Source organism: Hakea prostrata, chromosome 10 (genome assembly GCF_041222555.1).
Source record: "Hakea prostrata isolate BN-2017 chromosome 10, UWA_Hpros_2, whole genome shotgun sequence".
Lineage (NCBI taxonomy): Eukaryota > Viridiplantae > Streptophyta > Magnoliopsida > Proteales > Proteaceae > Hakea > Hakea prostrata.
Genome location: NC_142609.1, coordinates 1,876,470 through 1,900,730, shown reverse-complemented (window position 1 = coordinate 1,900,730; position 24,261 = coordinate 1,876,470). Strand labels below are relative to the sequence as shown.

Below are 24,261 nucleotides of genomic sequence, written 5' to 3'. Positions count from 1 at the left end.
TTACACTAACGGGTCATACACCCCAAAAGAAACAAAACTACATTGCACACGATGCTAAATCTGTGAGAAGGATCTCCTTCAAATCTTGAGAGGGATCCAAAAAGAACATCAAGGGGTTCTCCAAAGAGAGCTTCACTTTCAACATTCAATCAACAACTTTATTTGCTTCCTGGTAGCATGTCTAAAGCGTGTGTACCCATCAACTCCAGCCAAACTACGAATGAGGTGCCTTACATGGGATCGACGGCTGAAGCGGGTTGGGGAAATTAATCGTGAGATCTTATAACAGTAAGAATGAGTTATAAAATGTAATAATATTTAAGAATAATTCTATTGTCCTCCTGTATATAACTTAATTACTAAAAAGTCCTATTCTTTTATAAAATTACTATTGCCCCCTTCAGTTCTAATAGTGTTAGGAGCAATTGCGGTTGGATGTTTAATGTCTATATTGCCTCTTTCTAGAACTAAGAAACCAAAAACAATATTATCATATCATTTAGAAAAGAAAAAAATATATAGAAAATACCAATTTAGATTTTTTTAAAGATTTTGAATTCTAAAAAAAAATCAATAACGGAACTTCTTAAAATTGATGATACCAATCAAAAAGTAAATAAATAAAAACCTATTGGAAGTAGGCTAAGAAAATAGCAAAGGATTTTTTTTTTGGGGGTGCCAACCCGGCGAGCTGCCGAGCGGGGGGGTAAAAACTAGACAGAAATCAGCAAAGGGGGGGGGGAAAAAAAACACAAAAACACCCCGCAAGAGTGGTTGAGTCCACCACCCAACCAATAAATTTAAAAAATAAAACAATAGGAATTATTTAATTTTTAAAAATATATATATTTATTTTAACCACTCCACAAACCAACCACCCCCCCCCAGACCACCCAGCCCCCCCCCAGGCCACCCCCCGTTGGTTGGAATTACCATTCTTTTATTACCTTATATTCTAGATTTCGGCTTTGGGTTTTGTCTAGGGAGAAGGAAGGGAAGGAGTTGGATTTAGGATTGTTGAGCGGAAGAGGAAGAGGTAGAAGTTTTGTTTCTCTGTTTGTTTCTTTTTTTCTTTTCTTTTCTTTTTTAATTATTTTGATTAAAGAAGAAAATGATTTAATTAGGATTATTTTTTTTTAATTGTTAAGGATAATGTAATTTAATATAAAGTGTTAGTAAGAAATGTAAAATCTTATGAGTTTTTTTAGATTTTTAGATAAATTAAAGATGACATGTCATCATTTAACTAACGGAACTTAACAACAGAGAGTGTCAATAACTATGAGCAAAATCTAAGATTAAATTAATTATTTCAAAATATTTAAGAAATAAAATAATAATTAAACTATAAAAGAGGAACAATAGTCATTATCCTAATAATAATATATTTAAAAATTAGGCATTACCACACACTATCATCTTAGAAATCTTTAAGTCTCTTTAATAATATATCAAGACTACCAAAACATTGTTTAAACTTTTTTTCCTTTTGGGTAAAACATTGTTTAAACTATTATAGCTAGGGTTTAACAATTAGTACTAGTGGAGATTGATTCCAATTCAAATCAGTTTGTTGTTTGTCTCAATACAAGATCAATAAAACTTTTTCACATCTTCCAAACACTATCATCTTAGAACCTAACAAGAAGTTGTCTCTCAATGCGCTAAACCACAGATCTCAAGTAATTTTAATACGAACAACATGATCTAAATGGGAATACTTAATCCGCAATTATGATTGTGGTATTATCCTCCAACTCATTCACTACCATGATGTCATCTTCATCTTCACCTTCACAATGGTGAAGTGTTATATTTTACTCACATTGTGATGGAAAATATATCTATTTTTTATTAGTAATTGGAAATATATCCCTTTAGTATATACAAACTTAAGTTAACTCGTCACGCTCATTTTATTCTATAATTTTGAAAAAGAATTCGTCGATCAATAGTATCAAAATCGAATGAAGCTGTTCCAAACCAATTTAATAATGGGATGCCCAAATAATGCTTTACAAAACTTCACTTTAGTCGATGATTCAATCAAAAGAATAATTAAAAATTCTAGTATCAAACTTCTTAATAACAATATCTATTAGAAACAAAATCAACCTACCAAAATAGTTTATTGGAATAGTCCTAAATTGGTTTATTAGTCTAGTTCTATTCTAAACTCATTGTTTTCCCCTTTTACTTATATCCTAAGTAGACATACATTTTAAATGAGATGAATTCCACCTTCATTATTCTATCAAATATACTTGTATAAATATTTTTATATAAATATTTGGAGAATTTTTTTTTTCTTTGAATAAAAGCAAAATTTTATTTAAATTTGAAACATCTTGAGAATTTACAATCTAAATTATCTACTAAGTTGGCAACATATAAACATCGTAGTCAACTCTCTTGTTATGCCACTAAAAACCAAGGCATGCTGAAACTTAATGGCCTGAAACAGTTTGGAGAGTTCTAGATTGTATATAATAACAACTCAAAGCAATCTCTGAAGAATGGCAATGGACGAATTTAATGACACTTAGGTTATCTCCTTTGTATGATCTTTTGAATTTCAAGATCTTTCACACAAAACTCAACAAATTACCAATACTTTACCAACCATAGCGCTCTAAAACCCAAATCCCTCAAAGAAGAATAAGATCATTCTACCCATGTTCCCTACCAAATATTATCGTGTCTAACTAAGTGATCTAAAAATGTGGCCTATGCCAACAATTTTGTCTCTTCATCTCTCTTTTTGCCAAAATAAGAGGACAATAAAATGTTTATTATTGAACATAAATTTCTTGAACTTAATTTTTTTATTATTAAAGATTTTAAAAAAAAAAATCATAGGGTATGAAATAGATTGATAGAAAAATGTCAGAATTGACCAAATCAATAAAAAAATGGAAAACCTAAGGAAAATGTAAATTAATGGGAGAAAAAAAAAAACCATTCAAATCAGATTAGTTTGACTCGAACTAAATCGGGCGGTTTAGATTTGAATTGATCCAAAAATTAATAGAAACGCCGCCGGTCGAACCAGACCGTATGGCGCCGACCAATTGAATTGATACCATTTCTACTGGTAGTAGTCGTCGTGAAAGCAAAATAACGACAAAGCCTGAACCTAACGCTTTTTATCGTTTCGGCAGTTTCGCGCCTACCGTCTCTCTCTGTCTCCTCTCTCTCTCTCTCTTAACTACTCACACACACTCTCTCTCTCTCTTTCTCTCTGTCTCTTTCTCTCATATCGAACCCAAAGACCTCTTTTTTTCGTTAGATCAGAGGAAGAGAAACTCCTGCCATGGCAAATCCTTCTGAAGCAAATTTACTTTGTGAGAAGAGGAGTGATTCTCTACTTGAGCGATCATTTCAGGTTTTGGAAGGGACTTGAGTTCTATTTTGTCTCCCGTCGAGGTTCGTCTTCTCAGTAGGTAGCTTTCTCTTTCTCTGTTGGTAGATTCTCTGTAACAATCTATTCTTATTGTGGGTTTTAGCCGAAGGAAGCTCAGCCCTTTTGATTTTGTCGCAATTTTTGTGATCGTCTTAGAAATGGGTGGCTTTTGGTTTGGTTTCTACTCTTTTCCCTTCTGCTGATTTCGATTAGAAATCGTTGAAATTGGTAATTTTTTTCTCTTTCATCTTCTCCTCTGCTTCTGTTGGTCTTTTAAGTTCGTGAAATTGAAATCATTTGCTTTTTTGATTCTCTGGTTGAGTTTTTCCTGACATTTGAAACCTGTAATTTTAGGTATTCCTTCGAGCTCACCGACCATGCCTTGCGAGTATTATCGTTTACTATTGTTGTTAGAGAGCTAAACCCATAGATTTGTGTGATAAAGATTATATTTTTCAACTTTCTAGTTGACCTAGGAAAGAGGAAGCATTAGTGCTGCAACCTCAAGCAGCTTAGGGTTTGATTTTGATTTCTAACCTTCCCTCGTTATGGGCGACGCGGGAGACGACTTGATAGATCTTGATTTGAATCTTGGACCTTCTGGTCCTCTATCACCTGATTTCAACCCGGAATTAGGGCCTTTATCGGCTGAATTAGGAAACATGGAAGAACGTATGAGACAACTCGAAGCAGTAGCAATCAGGTCTAGGCATCGTTGGAGGTGGAGACAAGGAAGGATCCCACCTGTGACTAGGAATATTCCGGTGGAGATGTTTGTTAGCTCCGGCACATCTGCTGAACCGCAATCTGGGGAGCATGGTGTAGCTGCAGAAGGTAGAACCATCGCTGAGAGCAATAAAGCACACAAAGGGAGTTCAGGGGATTTGGTTGCCAAGGCATTAGGATCGCGTAATGATGCAAAGAAAAGCAGCGGTAGCAGTGATGGTGCTACTTTCTTCGAGTGCAATATATGCTTTGAAGTAGCTAGGAATCCTGTCCTCACTTGTTGTGGTCACTTGTTCTGTTGGCCCTGCCTTTACCAGTGGTTACACATTCACTCGGAGACCAAGGAATGCCCAGTGTGCAGGGGAGAGGTCACGGATACAAATATTACACCGATTTATAGTCGAGGAAATGATACCCAAGAATCAGAGAAGGAAGATGAGTCGGGAGTGAAGGTCCCTCCAAGACCCCAAGCAAGGAGGGTTGAAAGCTTAAGGCAGTGGATTCATAGGGCTGTTCAAATTGAGGATTCTTACTTAGCTCAGATGATCAGGCGAATTGGCAATAGGTTTGACATAATGGGGGAGTGGACTCCAGCTCAAGAACTTAATGCTGCCAATGAGATGCCAGATAGACCTTCCTTATCTAGTCGGATTCTTTCTGCTCATCGAAGGGAGGAATCAGGGCGATTTGCAGTTCTAGAACGGAATTTGGCCAGTCTTGAACAGGATTTTATTGATTTAACACAAGGCTCAAGTGGAAGCTCTGAGTCAGAGGGCAGCCGACAACCTCCATCCCTGCGGTCTGGGTGGCCACTTAGGGCTGCCACTGCTTCAGTTCCACCCCTTTCCTCTGCTGAAAGAGTGGTTCAGGCATATTTTCTTGGACATCATCCCATGGTAGCAAACCATTCTCATAACCCACCAGGTGATGATAGAGATTCTGTTTCCAGTATTGCTGCAGTTATACAATCAGAAAGCCAGACTTTGGATAACACCACAGAAATAGAGTCGATGACGACACTGTCCTCTTCGTCTTCTAGAAGGAGAGCTGATACTTCAAGGGCTTCATATGTTGACAGTGGAATCTCGCGTGCAACCAGACGGAGAAGATTGATTTGATATTATTTTTCTTCATTTAATAATTGTCATATAGAGAGTCACTGAGAATTAAGGCTTTCCTGTGTGGTCAGAGTGCTTAATTACCAGCACCGATGTAAGTGACATTTTCCTTTATAATTTTTATTTTATTCTGCAAATCATTTTTTTCTCTCTTGCTTGTTTACTGTCCATTCTAATTCAATCTATCATTGTGTTTGGTTTTTATTGAAGCTTTATGAAGTTTTACAGCTCCAAAGGCTATACTTATAGTGGAGACTCTTGTCATGTGGTATTCTCCTCAAATGAGAGTATGGTTGGTTTTATTTTTAGACAACTCAGTTTGTACTGTAGAAACGGGGAAACTTATGGGTCAGTGTTGTACATACCTGTGCAATATTTATACATATACATATTTTTCCTTAAATTGTTATTCTTGGTTATCATTTTCTATGCATTTTGTGCAACCTTCAGCTTGTGTCTTCTGGGTTTCCTGTACTTAGTAAATTTAGAAAGAAAAATGAAGAGGTGTTTATCATTTTTCTGGACTGTCTTGTCTTCATGGGCTTCAGACATTGGCTGACATCAGCTGTTCGTCCATTTTTTGTTCCGTAGTAGATAGTATTACAAATGTGTTCAGGCTCAGTAAATAGCACTGCTGGAGACGACATAATTTGTTACCATATAATATTATAATCAGTTAGCTCATGGAGTCAAGAATATGGCAGTACCATGTTTAGATGAACAATACACTTTGCAGAGAAGAATATTGTGAGATACCAATAGGTTTTCCTCAGTGAATCAAATTTGGATTGTAAATTGCAAGGCATTTTCACTGCAATAAGTACTTATTAGATACAACAGATCCCCTCTTATCTTTACCTCAGGTTGATCTTGCAGTAGATAATGGATAAATTTTCTAAGTTATTTCCTTCAAATTAGAAAAGAAAAGAAAGAAACTTCTTTTGTTGGATCTGCTGAGACTTTACCCTTCTTTCAGGTTGAGATATAAAGATGTGAAGTGGTTAAGACTTCGTAATAAGGATTTTAAAACTGCCTCACCACTAATTTTTGTTAGCCAATAGCCATTATAAAATTCACTGAACATTCATGTAATTTGCAGATACCTTTGTGTGTTGTGAAGGTTTATTTGTTAAAAAAAATTCTTTACTCCCCCCCCCCCCCCTTCTTTTTTTTTTACTTTTTCTACATAGCTTCAATTTTCCTTGTTGAATTATATTCCATCTACATCTATACGTTCTCATTGCCTGTTCTTCAGATTATCATCCCATGTATGGTTGGTTTACTACTTCCATATGTTATGAGAAAAGTTCTTGCTTTTAGTCTTGTTTTTCTTGTCAAAGGTGATTATCATCCCATATATAGTGGGTTTACTACTTCCATTCACCATGTATGTTTATATGAAAAGTTCTTGCTTTTAGTCTCCCCCCCCCCCCTTCAAACCAGGGTTGGAAGAATAGGGATGAGATCGGTATGTTCTGTTTTGCCGAAGGCTGTGACCGGGTTAGGCTGGGACAGTGCTTAGCGACCCCTTGACCTAGGTCCTAACCTGCCATGGTTTACCTAGCCCACCCTTGCCCAGCCCAGATTGCCTTTGATACCATAAGCTTAAGCTTAGGTCTTGTTGGTCTTAGTTTGCCTCGAATTGTTTGTATTTGATTCCTCTTCTTGGACAGAATCTCTAGTGAATGCTCAATGAGTTATAGGATCTAGTCATGTATAATATTCTAATCTAAGGGCACTCATTGGATTTATCCTTGCCCTTGGATTAGAATATTCTTAAGTGGCTGAACCTTGTAACCCTCCAAGAAGAGGATCCAGATTCAAATTTACATGCCCTGTGTCTCCCTTCCATCAGAACTCAAACTGAAACGCGTTTGTAAATCAAATGTTCCTTAGTAATGATACAGATGATGCTATGAAAATAGGTAACAACATTCAGAATCAAAATGGAAAATGGATGCGAAATCAAATTTCATACCATCAGATCATTGGAGGGCTTCTAGCGCAATCCAATTCTTCTCACACAATCAGAATCTTCAATATTCAAGATTCATGGATTTAGAAACACCATGGGCATTTGGCAATGAATCTCTGTCAAAATCAAGAATCATACATCTTGTGGTACTGTGGAAAAGCGTCATGTGATCAAGGTTTCTCTGTTCATGGAGAAAATTCTTTTGAACCTCAAATAATAGCTCTAATCATTGGTAACTACCAAGAGAAAAAAGAAAAAGAGCAGGAACATGGTTGGATTTCAGCTTTACTTGGGCTCGAAGTGAAGAAGAAAAAAGGATCTCCAAGATGCCTTCCCATTGTAGCCTTGGGATTCTTCTGCCCTCCACAAAAGCTAAAACCCTTGGGTGAGGTTATATTTGGATTAGGGTACTTTGCAACCCTGGGTCACCACATAACTTCCCATTGTGATGAATTCTTCAGATGATTTAAACCTTGTTAACCCATTTCGATCATCTGACTGCACTTGATTTTATCAAAAAAACTACATAGTTTCACCATTAGTAGCAATGTGAGAATCTTTTTTCCCTTACGATGGTAGAACTATTGAGTCCATAAATCTACATTCACATGCTTTAAAATTCTTAGGAAACATTCTCCCAAAAAATACATATTCAGTTGAGAAATTGAAAGTCAATTTAAGGACAAATTATCACTTTTATGCCAATTTTTCTTTTTTTAAATTTAAAATATACCTGTATTTTTTGTTATTTCTCTCACTTTACATGTGATGTACCACTATTTGGCCCCTTCCAAAAATTAAAAATAAAAATAAAAATAAAAATTTAAGATAAAGATACTAGGTACAATTGTCATTCTTAATCATTATCTAATGGTTATCATTAAATCCGTAGTTTTAAGGAATAAATGGTTAAATTCTAATTAAAAAAAGAAAGGGCTAATTGGCACGATCCACGATAATTTCTCCTCAAATGACTTTTTCTCTGGGGCATATGCAAGTTTCAATTCCTGGATTTAATCTCTCATGCATCTCCTCTCATATCTTCCTTTTTTTTTTTTTCACACGTTTCACAAAATATTGGAGTAGTTAAGAGAAGTTGGAATTTTCCTAAATCTTCTCCACAGTGTTATCATGTATTCACTCTCTATTTCTCAAATTATTTTTCTCTCTCTCACAATCACGATTTTTCTAGTATTCTTTTCATAATGTATAATTTTTTTTCCGTTATTCTTTCTTTCTACTAAATTTTTTATTCTACTAATAGCAATGTAAATCTCATTAGAATTCAGCCATTTATTTTATAAGATCTAATCATAATCATTGATTTTTTTTTTTTTAATCCTAAATGTTTCTCCTAAAATTCCATTTCCTAGTAATGGAAATTTAAATCTCATTTAGGATTTCAGCCATCAATTTTATCATATCTAATTGTAATCATTTAATTTTATTTTTGAATCCCTCAATTTCTCATAAAATTTTTATTCCTACTAATAGTAATTTAAATTTTAAGTTTTATTAGTTGGATGTTTAAATTTCTGTCCTTAATATTATTATATCTAATCATAATCATTGATTTTTTTTTAAATTAATTTATGATAAATTGAGTGTTTATATCCTATTTAATTAATAGACTTCAAATCTATCTTTTTTCCTATAATTTCTCCCCAAATTTCTTTTTCACTTTTTTCTTTCATGATTTTTTAAAGATTTTCTAAAATCTGATAGAGCATACGATATGAATTTAGTTCCAAATTAAGGGTTGCATCAATTTTGACTCAAGAAGGAAGGTGTCAATGTGAATCCACTAGATGAGTAAATAAAAGATTTAATTAGGAGCGCTTCCACGGTGTCTAGATCTTCTACCCACCAAGGTAGAGGTCTCTGCTCCCCCTCAAATTTTTTCATCACATATTAGGTGATCTATCTCTAAGTAAGTTATTTTCTTTATGTTTATCTCAATAATAAACATATATCAAATACTCACCATTTCTAAATTTAACATGACCTGTATATTTATAAATATTTATCTTCCGGTGGCATGACTCATATTTGAGTTCCATTGCAGTGAAGTGTGAAGGCGAAGGATAAAAGAAAGAAAGATTCTTTACATGGGAAACGATTTCATGGTTCATGGGTTGAGATTGAAGGAGAATTTTTTTTTATGGGGAATGGTTTTTCTCCTTCTTATCCATGAAACGATTGATGGAAAGCTTGTGCATGGAAATAACTTGTTGGAAATTGAAAACAAATTGAAGCAAATCAACCGGCCTGCAGTGAAGAGCATTCAGGTATGTTGTGTATCTGGAAGAGGGAGAGAGATGTGGGGGTTTTTCTTTAACATTTCTTGTTCTACATCTACAATATTTACTCTATTATGTTTGTAGAGTGAAGATGGAGACATTATTGACTGTGTAGACATCTACAAGCAACTTGCTTTTGATCATCCTACACTAAGGAATCACACCATTCAGGTTTTTCTTTGTCTTTGTTTATTTGATTATTTATCGTTTTACTAGTGAAAATGTAATGAATAATTGATTAGAAATTTGTTTTCCATCTTCGTGTTGTAAAAACTAAACAACCCATGAGGACTCGGTTCTGATATCGCTGATGGTCTCTCTCAAGACACAGTGAATGAATTACAGTTCTTCATAGCCTTAAAGAAAACTCGATCTTAAACTTGGTTACTAAAATTAAGGGATGAAATTAGTTTTAACACTTAAGAAAGACTTGAGACAAACTTGAAACCTGGATCTTATGCAATGCACCATGCAACTCATTTCATGTGCTATGCAATCTTGAAACTAGTAATATGATCGTCACATATACCTATGGCAACAATAGTTACTATCTTTTAAGAAATTGAGGTCGTTATATTTTTCTTTTTTAGTGGTGGTCAATAATTCTTTTTTCTTTCTAAATCAGCTTCTGAATTTGTATTCGTATTCTTTTAAGAGTATCCATATCCAGAACTTTTCTTACTTGAAAATATCCCTATCCGTCCACTAATTAAGCAACCGGATTCAGATAATTTCTTATATGATCGGATAATATCTGGATAAAAATTTATTAGGATAGAGTAAAATATTCAACATTATTTTATCAGAAAATGGATGGTAATCTGATTCGGATATCGGTAATCGAAAATCGGATATTATTCGGTTAATGTAAAGTATTAAACACTTTTCTAAAAAAGAGGTTAATAATCGGATTCCAAAATCAGAAATTAGAAATAAAAAATATAAAAAATGACAATCATCAATCAATAATCCGATAGTTTATTGGATTGTATTTTTTTTTTTTTTCATGTTATAAACACTTTTTTTTTTTTAATTTTTTTTTATAGTACAGAACAGTGATTGAAGGTTTCTTTTTAATTCCTTGTTTTTGTGTTGGGCTGATTAACTCTGAGGCTAGGTTGTGTCCACCGTTTCTCCATTATCTTCGGTTCGGGTAATTACTTCTGCATCAAGCCTGGCCTAATACATTCTCGGGATATAGAAATATGATGTACTGATTTTTTTCTTTTTCTTTTTCTCTTCCCTTTTGTGTTAATTAATCACTGTAATGTACTGATGATGCCATATACAATCCAATGCAGATGAAACCCAGTTCTCATCCATTCTCTGAGTCAAATGTGAAGAAAGATGATGTTCATGTAGCATTAGAGGCGTCACAGCTATGGCAAAAGAGTGGAAGCTGCCCAGAAGGAACCATACCTATTCGAAGAATCCGCAAGCAAGATCTTCTCAGAGCAGCTTCTCTTGAAGATTTTGGAAGGAAGGAACCAAGATTTTCTACTATACCTTCAGATATCCACCAAAACAGTGGCATCAACTATTCAACCAAACCTTATAGTAAGGGAGCCAATCGCTCGGTATACCTCTTCACCATGCACAGATTTCTAACTTCTTAAGAACTTATTGTAGTCTTCCTTCAATTCTAGCAATGCTTAAAATGAAATCTATGCTTGGAATCAGGTGGCAATACTATTATCTCAAGGTATTGCATACTTGGGAGCTGCAGGCAAAATAAATGTGTGGAACCCTAGGGTTGCAGCAGATAACGAATTTAGCGCTGCTCAGATATCACTATCAAGTGGACCTTACTATGATTTTGAAGGGATTGAATCTGGATGGGTGGTCAGTATTTGGTTGATCCTATGTTTCTTGTTCTTCTTTGTTGTTTCCATATCGATGGTATAGCAAGAAGAATAGCAATTTCAGCACACCTTTCTACTTATCTTTGCACAAACAAATTCATGATTCTGGTCTTTTGCCTTGAGTTGTTAAGACTGACTATGGCATTGTGAAAATATTTGTAGGTGAACCCACAAGTTTACGGGGATAAGCGTTCAAGGTTGTTCGCATATTGGACAGTAAGAAGAGCTCATTCTACATGTATTCATTTGGGGAGAGTCTAAACGATAAGAAACTAATAGCTTTCGTGTGTGTATGTGGACTGGTTAGGCTGATGCATCGAAGAAGACGGGATGTTTTGACCTTACTTGTCCGGGATTTGTTCAAACCAGCAAATCAATTGTCTTAGGTGCTTCCTTTGATCCCGTTTCAACCTTTGGTGGATATCAATATGAGATATCCATTTCCATTCTTCTGGTAAGAAATCATGAATGCTTAAAAGAATACTATGACTTTAGGATGATATGTGTGGATGAATCCTGCAAGTTTTGATTCCTATTGGTTTTTTGGATGTTTATATATAGGATGTCACCACTGGAAATTGGTGGTTGAGATATGGAGATACTGAAATAGGTTATTGGCCCAAGAGCTTATTTGGCGGTTTAAGCCATATGGCTTCTGGAGTTGAGTGGGGAGGTGAAGTGAAGAGCTCATATATAGGGCAGAATCATCCTCATACAGCCACACAGATGGGAAGTGGACAGCCTATGGGCTTCGGATGGGGCAACGATTGCTTCATTCGAAATATAAGGATTCTGGACAACTCAGGCTTTCTGAAGTTCCCTCCATTAAACTACCCTTACACAGATGAATACAACTGCTATGACATCTATTACAAGAGATATGGTATAAAAGATCCTGAATTCTACTTTGGAGGGTTAGGGTATGATAAATTGAGATGCCCATGAAATTAGTTTTGGTATTTGTGGGTTTCAAACTTTCACTTTGTTATAACAAAGATGCTAGAATATTTGTTGCAATCAGTGTTTGTCCAAGTATGCAACAGTGTTTACTATACTGTCTTGGGCTTCTGGCACATTTTCAATTACTTCAATACCTTGGAAAGATAATTGGAGTGACTTATTTTCGGTTCAATGTTTTTGACTCTAAGTGAAAATCATACAAGGAGGGTCTATCTCTCTTGTTTTCCCTCCATTCCACTCCCCCAAGTTATCTCGAATGGAACCATAAATAACTACCTAGTCGTCTACAATTATTTTAGGGCGTGTCGGGACCGCTGGGTCCAAGATGTGTGGTCAAACAACATTATCTGCCCTTTTCCTGGTATTTTTTTCTTAAAATGAACTTCATCGGGGGATTAACCTTGTATCCCTTTCTTTGTCTTTGATGCTTTGGTTTCGGCCCTTGGCCGTTCTTTGGGTTTTTCCTTTTCCCTGCTGGTGCTTTGGTTGGTCTTCCCTGTCTTGTCCCATCTTTGGTATCTGTGGCACTCTTGTTGTTGCATTAACTCTTATCCTTTCACTCCTTCTTCTTGGTCATGTGAGCCTTTTTTTCTTCTTCTTTTTTCTTTCTTTTTCTCCTTCTTTTTTCTTTTTGGGGCGTTGTGGCCTGCCTTTTTTCTCGGGGCCCTCCCCCGGGTTAGGTCTCTCTCTCTTCTTGGGGGCTTTTTTTTCTGTATTTAATCATGCAAATTATTATAATCTTCATATTTGGATATCAATAGGAAATCAAATCAAAAGAATATAGTTCCATAATGATTTAAATTTTCAATTAAATCCTGGATTTTTCTATTGGATCCAATTCAAAATCAAATCAACAATATCTAGTTCCATAATAATTTAGGATTTCAATTAAACACTCAATCCTCCCATTGGATCCAATCCAAAATCATATCAAAAGTAACTAGTTCCATAATGATTTAGGGTTCAATTAAACCCTGGATTCAATCCAAAATCAAATCAACCTAATTGAAACTTTTTTTTCTATGATTTTTTTTTCCTCAAAAAATTCCCATTAAAACCATACAATATGATATATAAAATTCATGACTAAAACCAGCAATCAATTCTAGTTTTGCAAGAAAGGCTCTGATATCAATTGTTAGAACATCTAGGGTTTTCCTCAAAACCTAATAAAAACCATATAAGAACTAAAATGTGATATAATATTTAGATAGCATTGGACATGTCTTACACTAGATGTATGTTAAAAAAAATGAATCCAAACTTTGATGATATTGAAACCTTCTCCAATCTCCTCATCTTTTTTACCGTAACTCTTTCTTGTGGAGAGAGAAGAAAACAAAAGAAATTGAGAGATTGGAGGGACCCCATCATAGTTATTTATAATAGCAATCCCAAACCCTAATCCACTTCCACAATGGACTGGTTTGGCCCATCTCAAACCTAAGGCAGTGCATCGGCCAGATGTGTTGAGACCCTATCAATTATTAACCCTAGTAATTAATCTAAGCCCACATATTTAGGATAAACCTAACAGAGATATGGTGACAGTGATATAGGATACTGGCCCAAGAGCTTATTTGGTAGTTTAACCCATATGGCTTCTGCAGTTGAGTGTGGAGGTGAAATGAAGAGCTCACATGTAGGGTAGAATCATCCTCATATATCCACACAAATGGGGAGTGGACGGCCAATGGCTTCGGAAGGGGCAGCGATTGCTTCATTCGAAATATACGGATTCTAGACAACTTAGGCAATTGGAAGTTCCCTCATATATAACTACCCTGATGAATACAACTGCTATGACATTTATTAGATGAGATATGATATGACAGATCCTGAATTCTGCTTTTGAGGTACAGGGAACGATAAATTAAGATGCCTATGAAACTAGTTTTGGTATCTATGGGTTTCAAACTTTCAATGGCTGATATATATGTAGTAGGACTTTGTTATAACTAGGATGCTAGCATATTTGTTGCAATCAGTGTTTGTCCAGGTATGCAAAGTGTTTACTATACTGTCTTGGGCTACCACAAAAAAAAAAATAAATTAATAAAAAAAAAAAAAGGGTTTTTTGTTTTTTGGGGGTTCGGTTTTTTTTTCTTTTTAACCAAAAAAAAAAAAAAAAAAAAGTTTTTGATTCTAATAAGCCAGTAAAAATCATACAAGAAAGAGGGTCTTCTCTCCTTCATCTCTAGTGCAAAATTTTGACATGAATTGTTTCTAAAATCTTATAGAGCATACGATATGAATTTAGTTCCAAATTAAGGGTTGCATCAATTTTGACTGAAGAAGGAAAGTGTCAATGTGAATCCACTAGATGAGTAAATGAAAGGTTTAATTAGGAGCGCTTCCACGGTGTCTGGATCGATCCTCTACGTGCCAAGGTAGAGGTTTATGCTCCCTTCAAACTTTTTCATCACACATAGGGTGGCCTATCTCTAAATACGGATAAAATAAATCAGAGATGACTCTAGTGGGATTCACGTGGAACCCCTCCTAATATGCGATGAAGATGTATGAGGGTCAGCGGATATTAAAAAACAATCTCAATGGGAAAAATAGTTGAATGATTACGTATGAGAGAACCTCAAATATATTTTAGGATAAATCCACATATTTCATTTCACAACCAAACATCTAATTTTAAAATTATAACTCCATAGATTGACGATTGAATCTCGAACAAACCCGCCCCTTAGGTAACTATGAACAATAAAAGAAAGATATAAACATAGAAATACAATACATGAAAATGTTTGTATGTAAATATAATAAATGGAAATGTTTGTATAGAAATGATTTAATAGAGAAACCTAATCAAGCCAAAGCCAAAGCCAAATTAGGATATTGATGAAATGGAAGGATGAGACGGTATGGAAAGAATTCAAATGTAATAAATGATGAATGGAAGGAATTCAAATGAGAGGAATGATGAATAGAAAGAATTCAAATTAGAAACAATTAGGGAAATGATGAAAAATCATCCTTATCACGCCTAATAAGGGAAGCATAGACGTCTAACTTAACAGGTCAAGGATCCGAACTCTCTTCGCTCCTTTATATCGGAGATCTCCTTTTTCCTTTTAAACTTTCAATATTCCTTTGTACTACTATATATTGTGTGTATCTTGAAGTTTTGGCAATTTGCTTATTGTAATTATCTAACCTAGTTACCTAGGTATCTCTTATTGTAATCTTCTACACTAAGTAAGTTTCTTTATGTTTATCTCAATAAATAAAAAAATATATCAAATACTCACCAATTCTAAATATAACATGACCTGTATAATTTATAAACATTTTTCAGGATTTCTTCCGGTGGTATGACTCATTTTTGAGTTCCATTGCAGTGAAGGCGAAGGATAGAAGAAAGAAAGATTCTTTACATGGGAAACGAGTTGATGGTGCATGGATTGAGATTGAAGGAGAAATTTTTGTTATGGGGAATGGTTTTTCTCCTTCTTATCCATGAAACAATTGATGGAAAGCTTGTGCATGGAAAAAACTTGTTGGAAATTGATAACAAATTGAAGCAAATCAACCGGCCTGCAGTGAAGAGCATTCAGGTATGTTGTGTATCTGATAGAAGGAGAGAGATGTGGGGGTTTTTCTTTAACATTTCTTGTTCTACGGCTAAAAGATTTACCCTATTATGTTTGTAGAGTGAAGATGGAGACATTATTGACTGTGTAGACATCTACAAGCAACTTGCTTTTGATCATCCTGCACTAAGGAATCACACCATTCAGGTTTTTCTTCATCTTTGTTTATTTCATTATTCATCGTTTTACTCTTGGAAATGTAATGAATAATTGATTAGAAAAAAATTTCCATCTTCCTGTTGTAAAAACTAAACAACCCATGAGGACTCGGTTCTGATAACGCTAATGGTCTCTCTCAAGACACAGTGAATGAATTACAGTTCTTCATAGCCATAAGAAAACTAGATCTTTAAACTTGGTTACTAAAATTCAGGGGATGAAATTAGTTTTAACACTTATAAAAGACTTGAGATAAACTTGAAACCTGGATGTTATGCCATGCACCATGCAATCTTGAAACTAGTGATATGATCGTCACATATACCTATGGCAACAATAATTACTTTCTTTTAAGAAATTGAGGGTGTTAGATTTTTTTTTTTTGCTGGCAAATGATTTTTTTTTTTGGGTATTTTTTGTCATATTTCTTAGACCAGTAAATGAATAGCCAAAATTTGTATTCGTATTCGTTTAAAAGTATCCATATCCAGAATTTTTCTTGCCAGAAAATATTTGTATCCTTTCTCTAAGCAACCAGATTTGGATAATTGCTTATCGAATCGTATAATATCCGGATAGAGTAAAGTATTCAAAATTATTTTATCTGAAAATGGATTATAATTGGATTAAGATGCGGTAATCGAAAATTGGATATTATTCAGTTAAAGTAAAGTAAAGAAGGACTTCACATGTCACTTAATCTAGGGGCGTGGCCAGTCCAAGTGGAATCAGATTCATTGCAAGCTATATCTCATTTGGAGCCAAATGGGAGTTTTCAAGGAAAATATGGCGACATAATTTCCGCTATCTGGAAAAGCTACCATTCGCATGGACATGTTCGATTTACCCATGTGAATAGGGAATGAAATAAAGCTGCTGATTGGTGCATGAGAATGGTCCTTCCGTTGGATAGTAATTCGTTGATTATTCAAGACCCTTCTTTAGATCTGAAGAAGTTTCTTAGGGTAGATCTACTGCCTAAGCCAATGTAGTATCTTTTTTGTTTCTTTTTTGGTCTTGTTTTGACTCCGTATTCTCACTACCAAAAAAAATATTATTAAACATTTTTTCTCTATAAAGAGGCTAATAATCGGATTCGGAAACTAGTAATCTGAAATCGAAAATTGGAAATAAAAAAAAATGACAATCACCAATCAATAATTGGATAGTTTATCAAATCGGATTTTTTTCGTATAAAAAACACCATAACATTTTTTTTTTTTGGGTAGTCCATAACAGTGATTGAAGGTTTCTTTTTAATTCCTTGTTTTGTGTTGGGCTGATAACCCTGACGTTAGGCTGTGTCCACCGTTTCTCCATTATTTTCGGGTCAGGCAATTACTTCTACATCAAGCCTGGCCTAATACATTCCCGGGATATAGAAATATGATGTACTGAATTTTATTTTATTTTTTTTTTTCTCCCTCCCTTTTGTGTTAATTAATCACTGTAATGTACTGATGATGCCATATACAATACAATGCAGATGAAACCTAGTTCTCATCCATTCTTTGAGTCAAATGTGAAGAAAGACGATGTTCATGCAGCATTAGAGGCATCACAGCTGTGGCAAAAGAGTGGAAGCTGCCCAGAAGGAACCATACCTATTCGAAGAATCCACAAGCAAGATCTTCTCAGAGCAGCTTCTGTTGAAGATTTTGGAAGAAAGGAACCAAGATTTTCTACTATACCTTCAGACATTCACCAAAACAGTGGCATCAACTATTCAACCAAACCTTATAGTAAGGGAGCCAATCGCTCGGTATACCTCTTCACCAGAACTTACTGTAGTCTTCCTTCAATTCTAGCGATGCTTAAAATGAAATCCATGCTTGGAATCAGGTGGCAATACTATTATCTCAAGGTAGTGCATACTTGGGAGCTGCAGGAGTAATAAATCTTTGGAACCCTAGGGTTGCAGCAGATGACGAATTTAGCGCTGCTCAGATATCACTAACAAATGGACCTTACAATGATTTTGAAGGGATTGAATCTGGATGGGTGGTCAGTATTTGGTTGATCCTATGTTTCTTCTTTGTTGTTTCCATATCGATGGTATAGCAAGAAGAATAGCAATTTCAGCACACCTTTCTACTTATCTTTGCACAAACAAATTCATGATTCTGGTCTTTTGCCTTGAGTTGTTAAGACTGACTATGGCATTGTGAAAATATTTGTAGGTGAACCCACAACTTTACGGGGATAAGCGTACAAGGTTGTTTGCATATTGGACAGTAAGAAGAGCTCTTTCTATATGTTTCATACTCTTTCTAAGACTTAGGGAGAGTCTAAACGATAAGAAACTAAAAGCTTTCCTGTGTGTGTATGTGGACTATTAGGCTGATGCATCGAAGAAGACGGGTTGTTTTGACCTTACTTGTCCGGGATTTGTTCAAACCAACATTTACATTGCCCTAGGTGTTCCCTTTGATCGTGTTTCAACCTTTGGTGGAGATCAATATGGGATATCCATTTCCATTCTTCGGGTAAGAAATCTAGAATGCTGTAAAGAATACTATGACTTTAGGATGATGTGTGTGGATGAATCCTGCAAGTTTTGATTCCTATTGGTTTTTTGGATGTTTATATATAGGATGTCAAAACTGGAAATTGGTGGTTGAGATATGGAGACGCTGCAATAGGTTATTGGCCCAAGAGCTTATTTGGCAGTTTAAGCCATATGGCTTCTGCAGTTGAGTGGGGTGGTGAAGTGAAGAGCTCATATATAGGGCAGAATCATCCTCATACAGCCACACAGATGGGGAGTGGACATCCTGTAGGCTCCGGATGGGGCAAGGATTGCTTCATTCGACATATAAGGATTCTGGACAACTCAAGCATTCTGAAGTTTCCTCCAATAAACTACCCTTACACAGATGAATACAGCTGCTATGACATCTATTACAGGAGAAATGGTATAAAAGATCCTGAATTCTACTTTGGAGGGCCAGGGTATGATAAATTGAGATGCCCATGAAACTAGTTTTGGTATGTGTGGGTTTCAAACTTTTAGTGGCTAAATATGTAGTAGAACTTTGTTATAATAAATTAAGATGCTAGTATATTTGTTGCAATCAGTGTTTGTCCAAGTATGTAACAATGTTTACTATACTGTCTTGGGCTTCTCACACAATTTCAATTACTTCAATACCTTGAAAAGATAATTGGACTAGTGATTTATTTTTTGTTCAATGTTTTTGACTCTAAGTGAAAATCATACAAGAAGGAGGGTCTATCTCTCTTGTTTTCCCTCCCTTCCACTCCCCCAAGTTCTCAAATCGAGATCCTCTACTAAGATACTACTATCCTAATGTCCTCTGACCATTATATTTAAGAGGGGGTGCTTACCTCGGAACACTAACTTGTTGGATGCTGCTAAATGTACAGTGAGGGTTAAGCTAGCATTATCTTCGCCGCTAAATTTCCATGGTATTTTCTATATAGTTTTTTTCTTTCTAAAATGAACTTCATTTAGAGGATTTAAACCTTGTTAATTACCCATTTCAATCATTTGAATGCACTTGGTTTTATCGGAAAAACTACATAGTTGACACCGTTATAACAATTTAAGAGTCCCTTTTCCTTTTTACCCTAGCATGGTAGAACTATTGAGTCTGGTAAATCTTAACACATGAATGCATATGAATCATCATCTATATGGAATAAATCATGTGAGACACTGTTCAAGTTGATTGCATCTAGAACTCTTATCTATATTCACATCCTTCAAAATTCTTGGAAACATTCTCTCAAAATACAAATCTAGTTGAGAAATTGAGAGTTCATTAAGGCTTTTTTTGGTATTAATTATCATTTTCAATTATAAGAAATTTTCATTATTTTAAATTGTTTGGCATCTATTATCAGTTTTGTTTTATTTGAAAATAATACAAAATCCTCCAAAATCCATAACAGACTTTTTGTCTATTATAAATCATGGTGAGAATTTCAGTCTCTTCATTTATGCAAATATTTACTTAAAATTTTATAGTTAAGATGAGGGTAAAATAGTCAATACACATTCTTTATAGAAACCACACCTTTTTTTTTTTCTTCTTTTCTCACTTGCTCACTATCATTTTCTAACAAGTTTTTATTGACATACCAAACTTATTTTTCATTCCATACTTTATTTTTGACAAAATTTACTAAACCATTTTTAATTATTGACCAATAATAAATTCTTGTATTTATTTCTTTTAAATAGACATAATAGAGAATGAGAGTTGATACAAAAAAAAAAACCTTAGTTCAAAGGGTTCACATCCTCTACAATTATCACCTCCTACAAATTCCCTGTAATTCATATCTAAGATTGTGACATGTGGTTGTTAATTATTCAAGGGTCATAATTAGAACCCAATTAAGAATTGAACCTAATAAATTCCTAAATTTCTCCCAAATTTCTCTTTCCTCTTTTCTCCAAGCTTAATTTTAAGGATTTATGATGTTCAATTCTTAGTTGGGTTCTAATCATGACCCTTGGATAATTAACTACCACGTGTCACAATCTTAGATAAGAAATTACAAAGAATTGTAGGAGGTGAGAATTAGAGGATGTGAATCCGTTGAAGTCTTCAAGAGGCTTTATAAAGTCCGGATCATTTATTTTCCTTACATTTCTCCACCAAACATAGGAATGTGATTAACAAGAAATCTACTGGAGATCTCATCTTTTTTATTTTGTCAATATTTAGAGGTGAATTCTACCTTTAGTACGATTGTTCTCTCATTATTTTCCCTTTCAATTAATATTCATTGATGTCTACCAAGTTTTCAGAGATGCATGTATGTTTTTATTCACAGTTACACTTACCGTGGAATTTAATTGAAGCATATTAACATTTACCCAATCAGATAGATTCATGCATTGAGTCATTTTTTGGCAAAATAAAGCCCCAATGAGAGGATACGATTTTCAAAAGTTAAGAGTCTACTGGATTTTTGCCACAAAAAAGAAAAAGTCAATGAATGATTAAATGAGAGGTTTAATTAGGAAGGTTTTCACATTTCTTTTATCGGAGATCTTCTCTTTCTAGACTTCAGCATTCCTTTGTGACCTGTACATTTATAAATATTTTTCTGGAGTTCTTCTGGTGCAGCAAGTCTCAAATCTGAATTCCATTGCAGTGAAGGAAGGGATAGAAGGAAAGACTCTTTACATGGAAAACAAGTTCATGGTGCATGGGTTGAGAATGAAGGAGGAAATTTTTTTACAGGGAATGGTTTTTCTCCTTCTTATCCATGAAACAGTTGATGGAAATCTTGTGCATGGAAATAACTTGTTAGAAATTGATAACAAGTTAAGGCAAATCAACCGGCCTGCAGTGAAGAGCATTCAGGTTTGTTAATGTGTATGTGTGAGAGAGATATCTGAGATTTTTTAGTTATTCCTTTTTTTTTTTATTAACTTCTGGGTATAAGCCTATGATTGAAAGGTTTATTCTATGATCCCTGTAGAGTGAAGATGGAGATATTATCGACTGTGTTGATATCTACAAGCAACCTGCTTTTGATCATCACTCGTTAAAGAATCACACCATCCAGGTTTCTCTTCATTAGTTTTATTTATTTATTTATTTATTTAGTTATCATTTTACTCTTAAAAATACAATGAATAGTTGATTTTATGGAGAAGGTTTTCCCTCTTTGTGTTGTAAAGAGTTCCATTGGGACTCAGTGCAATTTTCAGATCACCTTCTTGATATCACTAATGGCCTCTCTCAAAACACAGTGAATCGAATGAAATTTGATTCCTCATAGCCGAAGGAAAATCTTGGTCTTGAACTTGGATACCACAATTCAAAGAATGAATGAGATTTTGGGATTGAACTCAAACTTGAAAAGTTGATATTATGAGTTCGTGTGCCATGCAATCTTGAAACTAGTGATAAAGATGGTCACGTACTTTTTTTTTTTTTCACATACATTTGTGACAACAATAATTACTCTCTTTTAAGAAATTGAGCTCTAGATTTTATTCTCTTTTCAAGGGAGGTGGTTGGATTTTCATTTTTTGTCTTTCTCTAATGAAGTTGGCTTGCTTTTCTCTCCAAAAAGAATTTTTGTAGGTAGCTCACATCACCATTAAGAGCTTGGCTTTCAAATGTTGAGAAAATTTATGTTTGACCCAAAAAAATTAAAGAGATCACATCTTCAAGGAGAAATAAATGTAATTAAAGATTTCATTTTCATTCCTTATTATTGTGGTGGGCTGATAATTTCAAACCTGAGGTTTGGCTGGGTCCTGGGTTTCTCCAATGTCTTTAGGTTGGTCAATTATTTCTACATCAAACCCAGCCCATTACAGCCCATTCTAGCCCATATAACGTATTCACATCTAATCTTGGGTTGGGCCTGGACTCCTCTTTCTTTAATTTCCTTTTTTGATTAATGTACTGATGATGCCATATGTAATACACTGTAGATGAAACTCAGTTCTCATCCATTCTCTGAGTCAAATGTGAAGAAAGATGAGGTTCATGAAGCATTAGAGGCGTCACAGCTATGGCAAAAGAGTGGAAGCTGCCCAGAAGGAACCATCCCTATTCGAAGAATCCGCAAGCAAGATCTTCTCAGAGCAGCTTCTGTTGAAGATTTTGGAAGGAAGAAACCAAGATTTTCTTCCATAGCTTCAGACATTCACCAAAATGTAAAAGGTGGCATGAACTATTCAACCAAAGCTTATAGTAGTGGAGCTGATCGTTCGGTATACCCCTTCACCATGCACAGATTTCCATTATTGTATTCTTCAATTCTAGCTATGCCTAAATGAACATATCCATCCTTGGAATCAGGTGGCAATACTATTATCTCAAGGTGTTGCATACTTAGCAGCTGCAGGAAAAATAAATGTGTGGAACCCTAGGGTTGCAGCAGATGACGAATTTAGCGCTGCTCATATATCACTATCAAATGGACCTTACTATGATTTTGAAAGTGTTCAAGCTGGATGGGTGGTTAGTACATGATTGATCCCGTGTTTCTCCATTGGTGTTTCCATGTTGATGATATAGCAAGGAAAATAGCAATTGCAGCACACCTTTCTACTGCAATCTTTGCACAAACTAATTCATAATTCAAACTAATGCAACAGTTACTGTGCCATTCTGTGGTTGCTAGAGTGATATCTGGTCTTCTTGCCTTGAGTTATCAAGATTAACTATATCCCATTGTGAAAATGTTTGTAGGTGAACCCACAAGTTTATGGGGATAGGCGTACAAGGTTTTTTGCATATTGGACAGTAAGATCGAAGAGCTTCTTTTATATGAATTCATACTCTTACTTATCTCACTGCAAAAGAGCTTCTTCTATATGAAGCCTTCACACAATAAGAAACTAAATCCATCTGCGTGTGTGTGGATTGTTAGGCTGATGCATCGAAGAAGACGGGTTGTTTTGACCTTACTTGTCCAGGATTTGTTCAGACCAACCATTCAATTGTTCTAGGTGCTCCCATTAATCCTGTTTCAACCCCTCGTGGAGCTCAATATGAGATATCCATATCTATTCGTCTGGTAAGAAATCAAGAATGCTACCAAGAATACTGGGACTAAAGGATATGATATGTGGATGACGAATCCTGCTAGTTAATTTTGATTTGTATTGTGTTTTGATGTTTATAGGATGTTAAGACTGGAAATTGGTGGTTGAGATATGGAGAGACTGACATAGGATATTGGCCGAAGAGCTTATTTGGTGCTTTAAGCCATATGGCTTCTGCAGTTGAATGGGGAGGTGAAGTGAAGAGCTCACATGTAAGGCAGCATCATCCTCATACAGCCACACAGATGGGGAGTGGACAGCGGATAGGCCCTGGATGGGGCAACGATTGCTTCATTCGAACTATAAGGATTGAGGACAACTCAGGCATTGTGAAGTTCCCTCCTATAAACTACCCACACACAGATGAATACAACTGCTATAACATCTATTACCGGAGATATGATATACCTGATCCTGAATTCTACTTTGGAGGGCCAGGTTATGATCGAAGATTATGCCCATAAAACTAGCTAATTTTGGTATCTGTGGGTTTCAATGGCTGCTGTTAGTTAATTTATTTGTTGCAATCAGTGTTTGTCCAAGTATGCAACAGTGTTTACTGTACTATCTTGGGCCTCTGGCACAAATTCAATAAATTCAATAC

At 35.1% G+C, this 24,261-nt stretch overlaps 2 protein-coding genes across 5 annotated transcripts; both read left to right on the top strand.

The window, feature by feature from the left end:
- Positions 1-3,135: 3,135 nt before the first annotated feature.
- LOC149001405 (uncharacterized) lies at positions 3,136-6,386 on the top strand. Of its 4 annotated transcripts, none has more exons than XM_089138537.1 (3): positions 3,136-3,426; positions 3,758-5,341; positions 5,458-6,386. In XM_089138537.1, exon 2 carries the CDS (start codon positions 3,952-3,954, stop codon positions 5,245-5,247), a length of 1,296 nt encoding a protein of 431 aa, XP_088994663.1. In that variant the 5' UTR covers positions 3,136-3,426; positions 3,758-3,951; the 3' UTR covers positions 5,248-5,341; positions 5,458-6,386. The 4 variants fall into 4 exon arrangements, with proteins under 4 accessions (XP_088994663.1, XP_088994662.1, XP_088994661.1 ...); XM_089138536.1 differs by having other exon boundaries at positions 3,136-3,443; XM_089138535.1 differs by having other exon boundaries at positions 3,136-3,631.
- Positions 6,387-9,390: 3,004 nt separating this feature from the next.
- On the top strand, positions 9,391-24,121 carry LOC149001404 (uncharacterized). Its single transcript, XM_089137024.1, has 22 exons — positions 9,391-9,510; positions 9,607-9,693; positions 10,824-11,099; positions 11,203-11,364; positions 11,547-11,600; positions 11,692-11,838; positions 11,946-12,304; positions 15,706-15,916; positions 16,013-16,099; positions 17,598-17,873; positions 17,954-18,115; positions 18,292-18,345; positions 18,451-18,597; positions 18,705-19,026; positions 19,190-19,200; positions 21,214-21,453; positions 21,572-21,658; positions 22,539-22,820; positions 22,909-23,070; positions 23,302-23,355; positions 23,483-23,629; positions 23,738-24,121. Exons 1-22 carry the CDS (start codon positions 9,391-9,393, stop codon positions 24,119-24,121), a joined length of 3,831 nt encoding a protein of 1,276 aa, XP_088993150.1.
- The last annotated feature ends 140 nt before the right edge of the window (positions 24,122-24,261 follow it).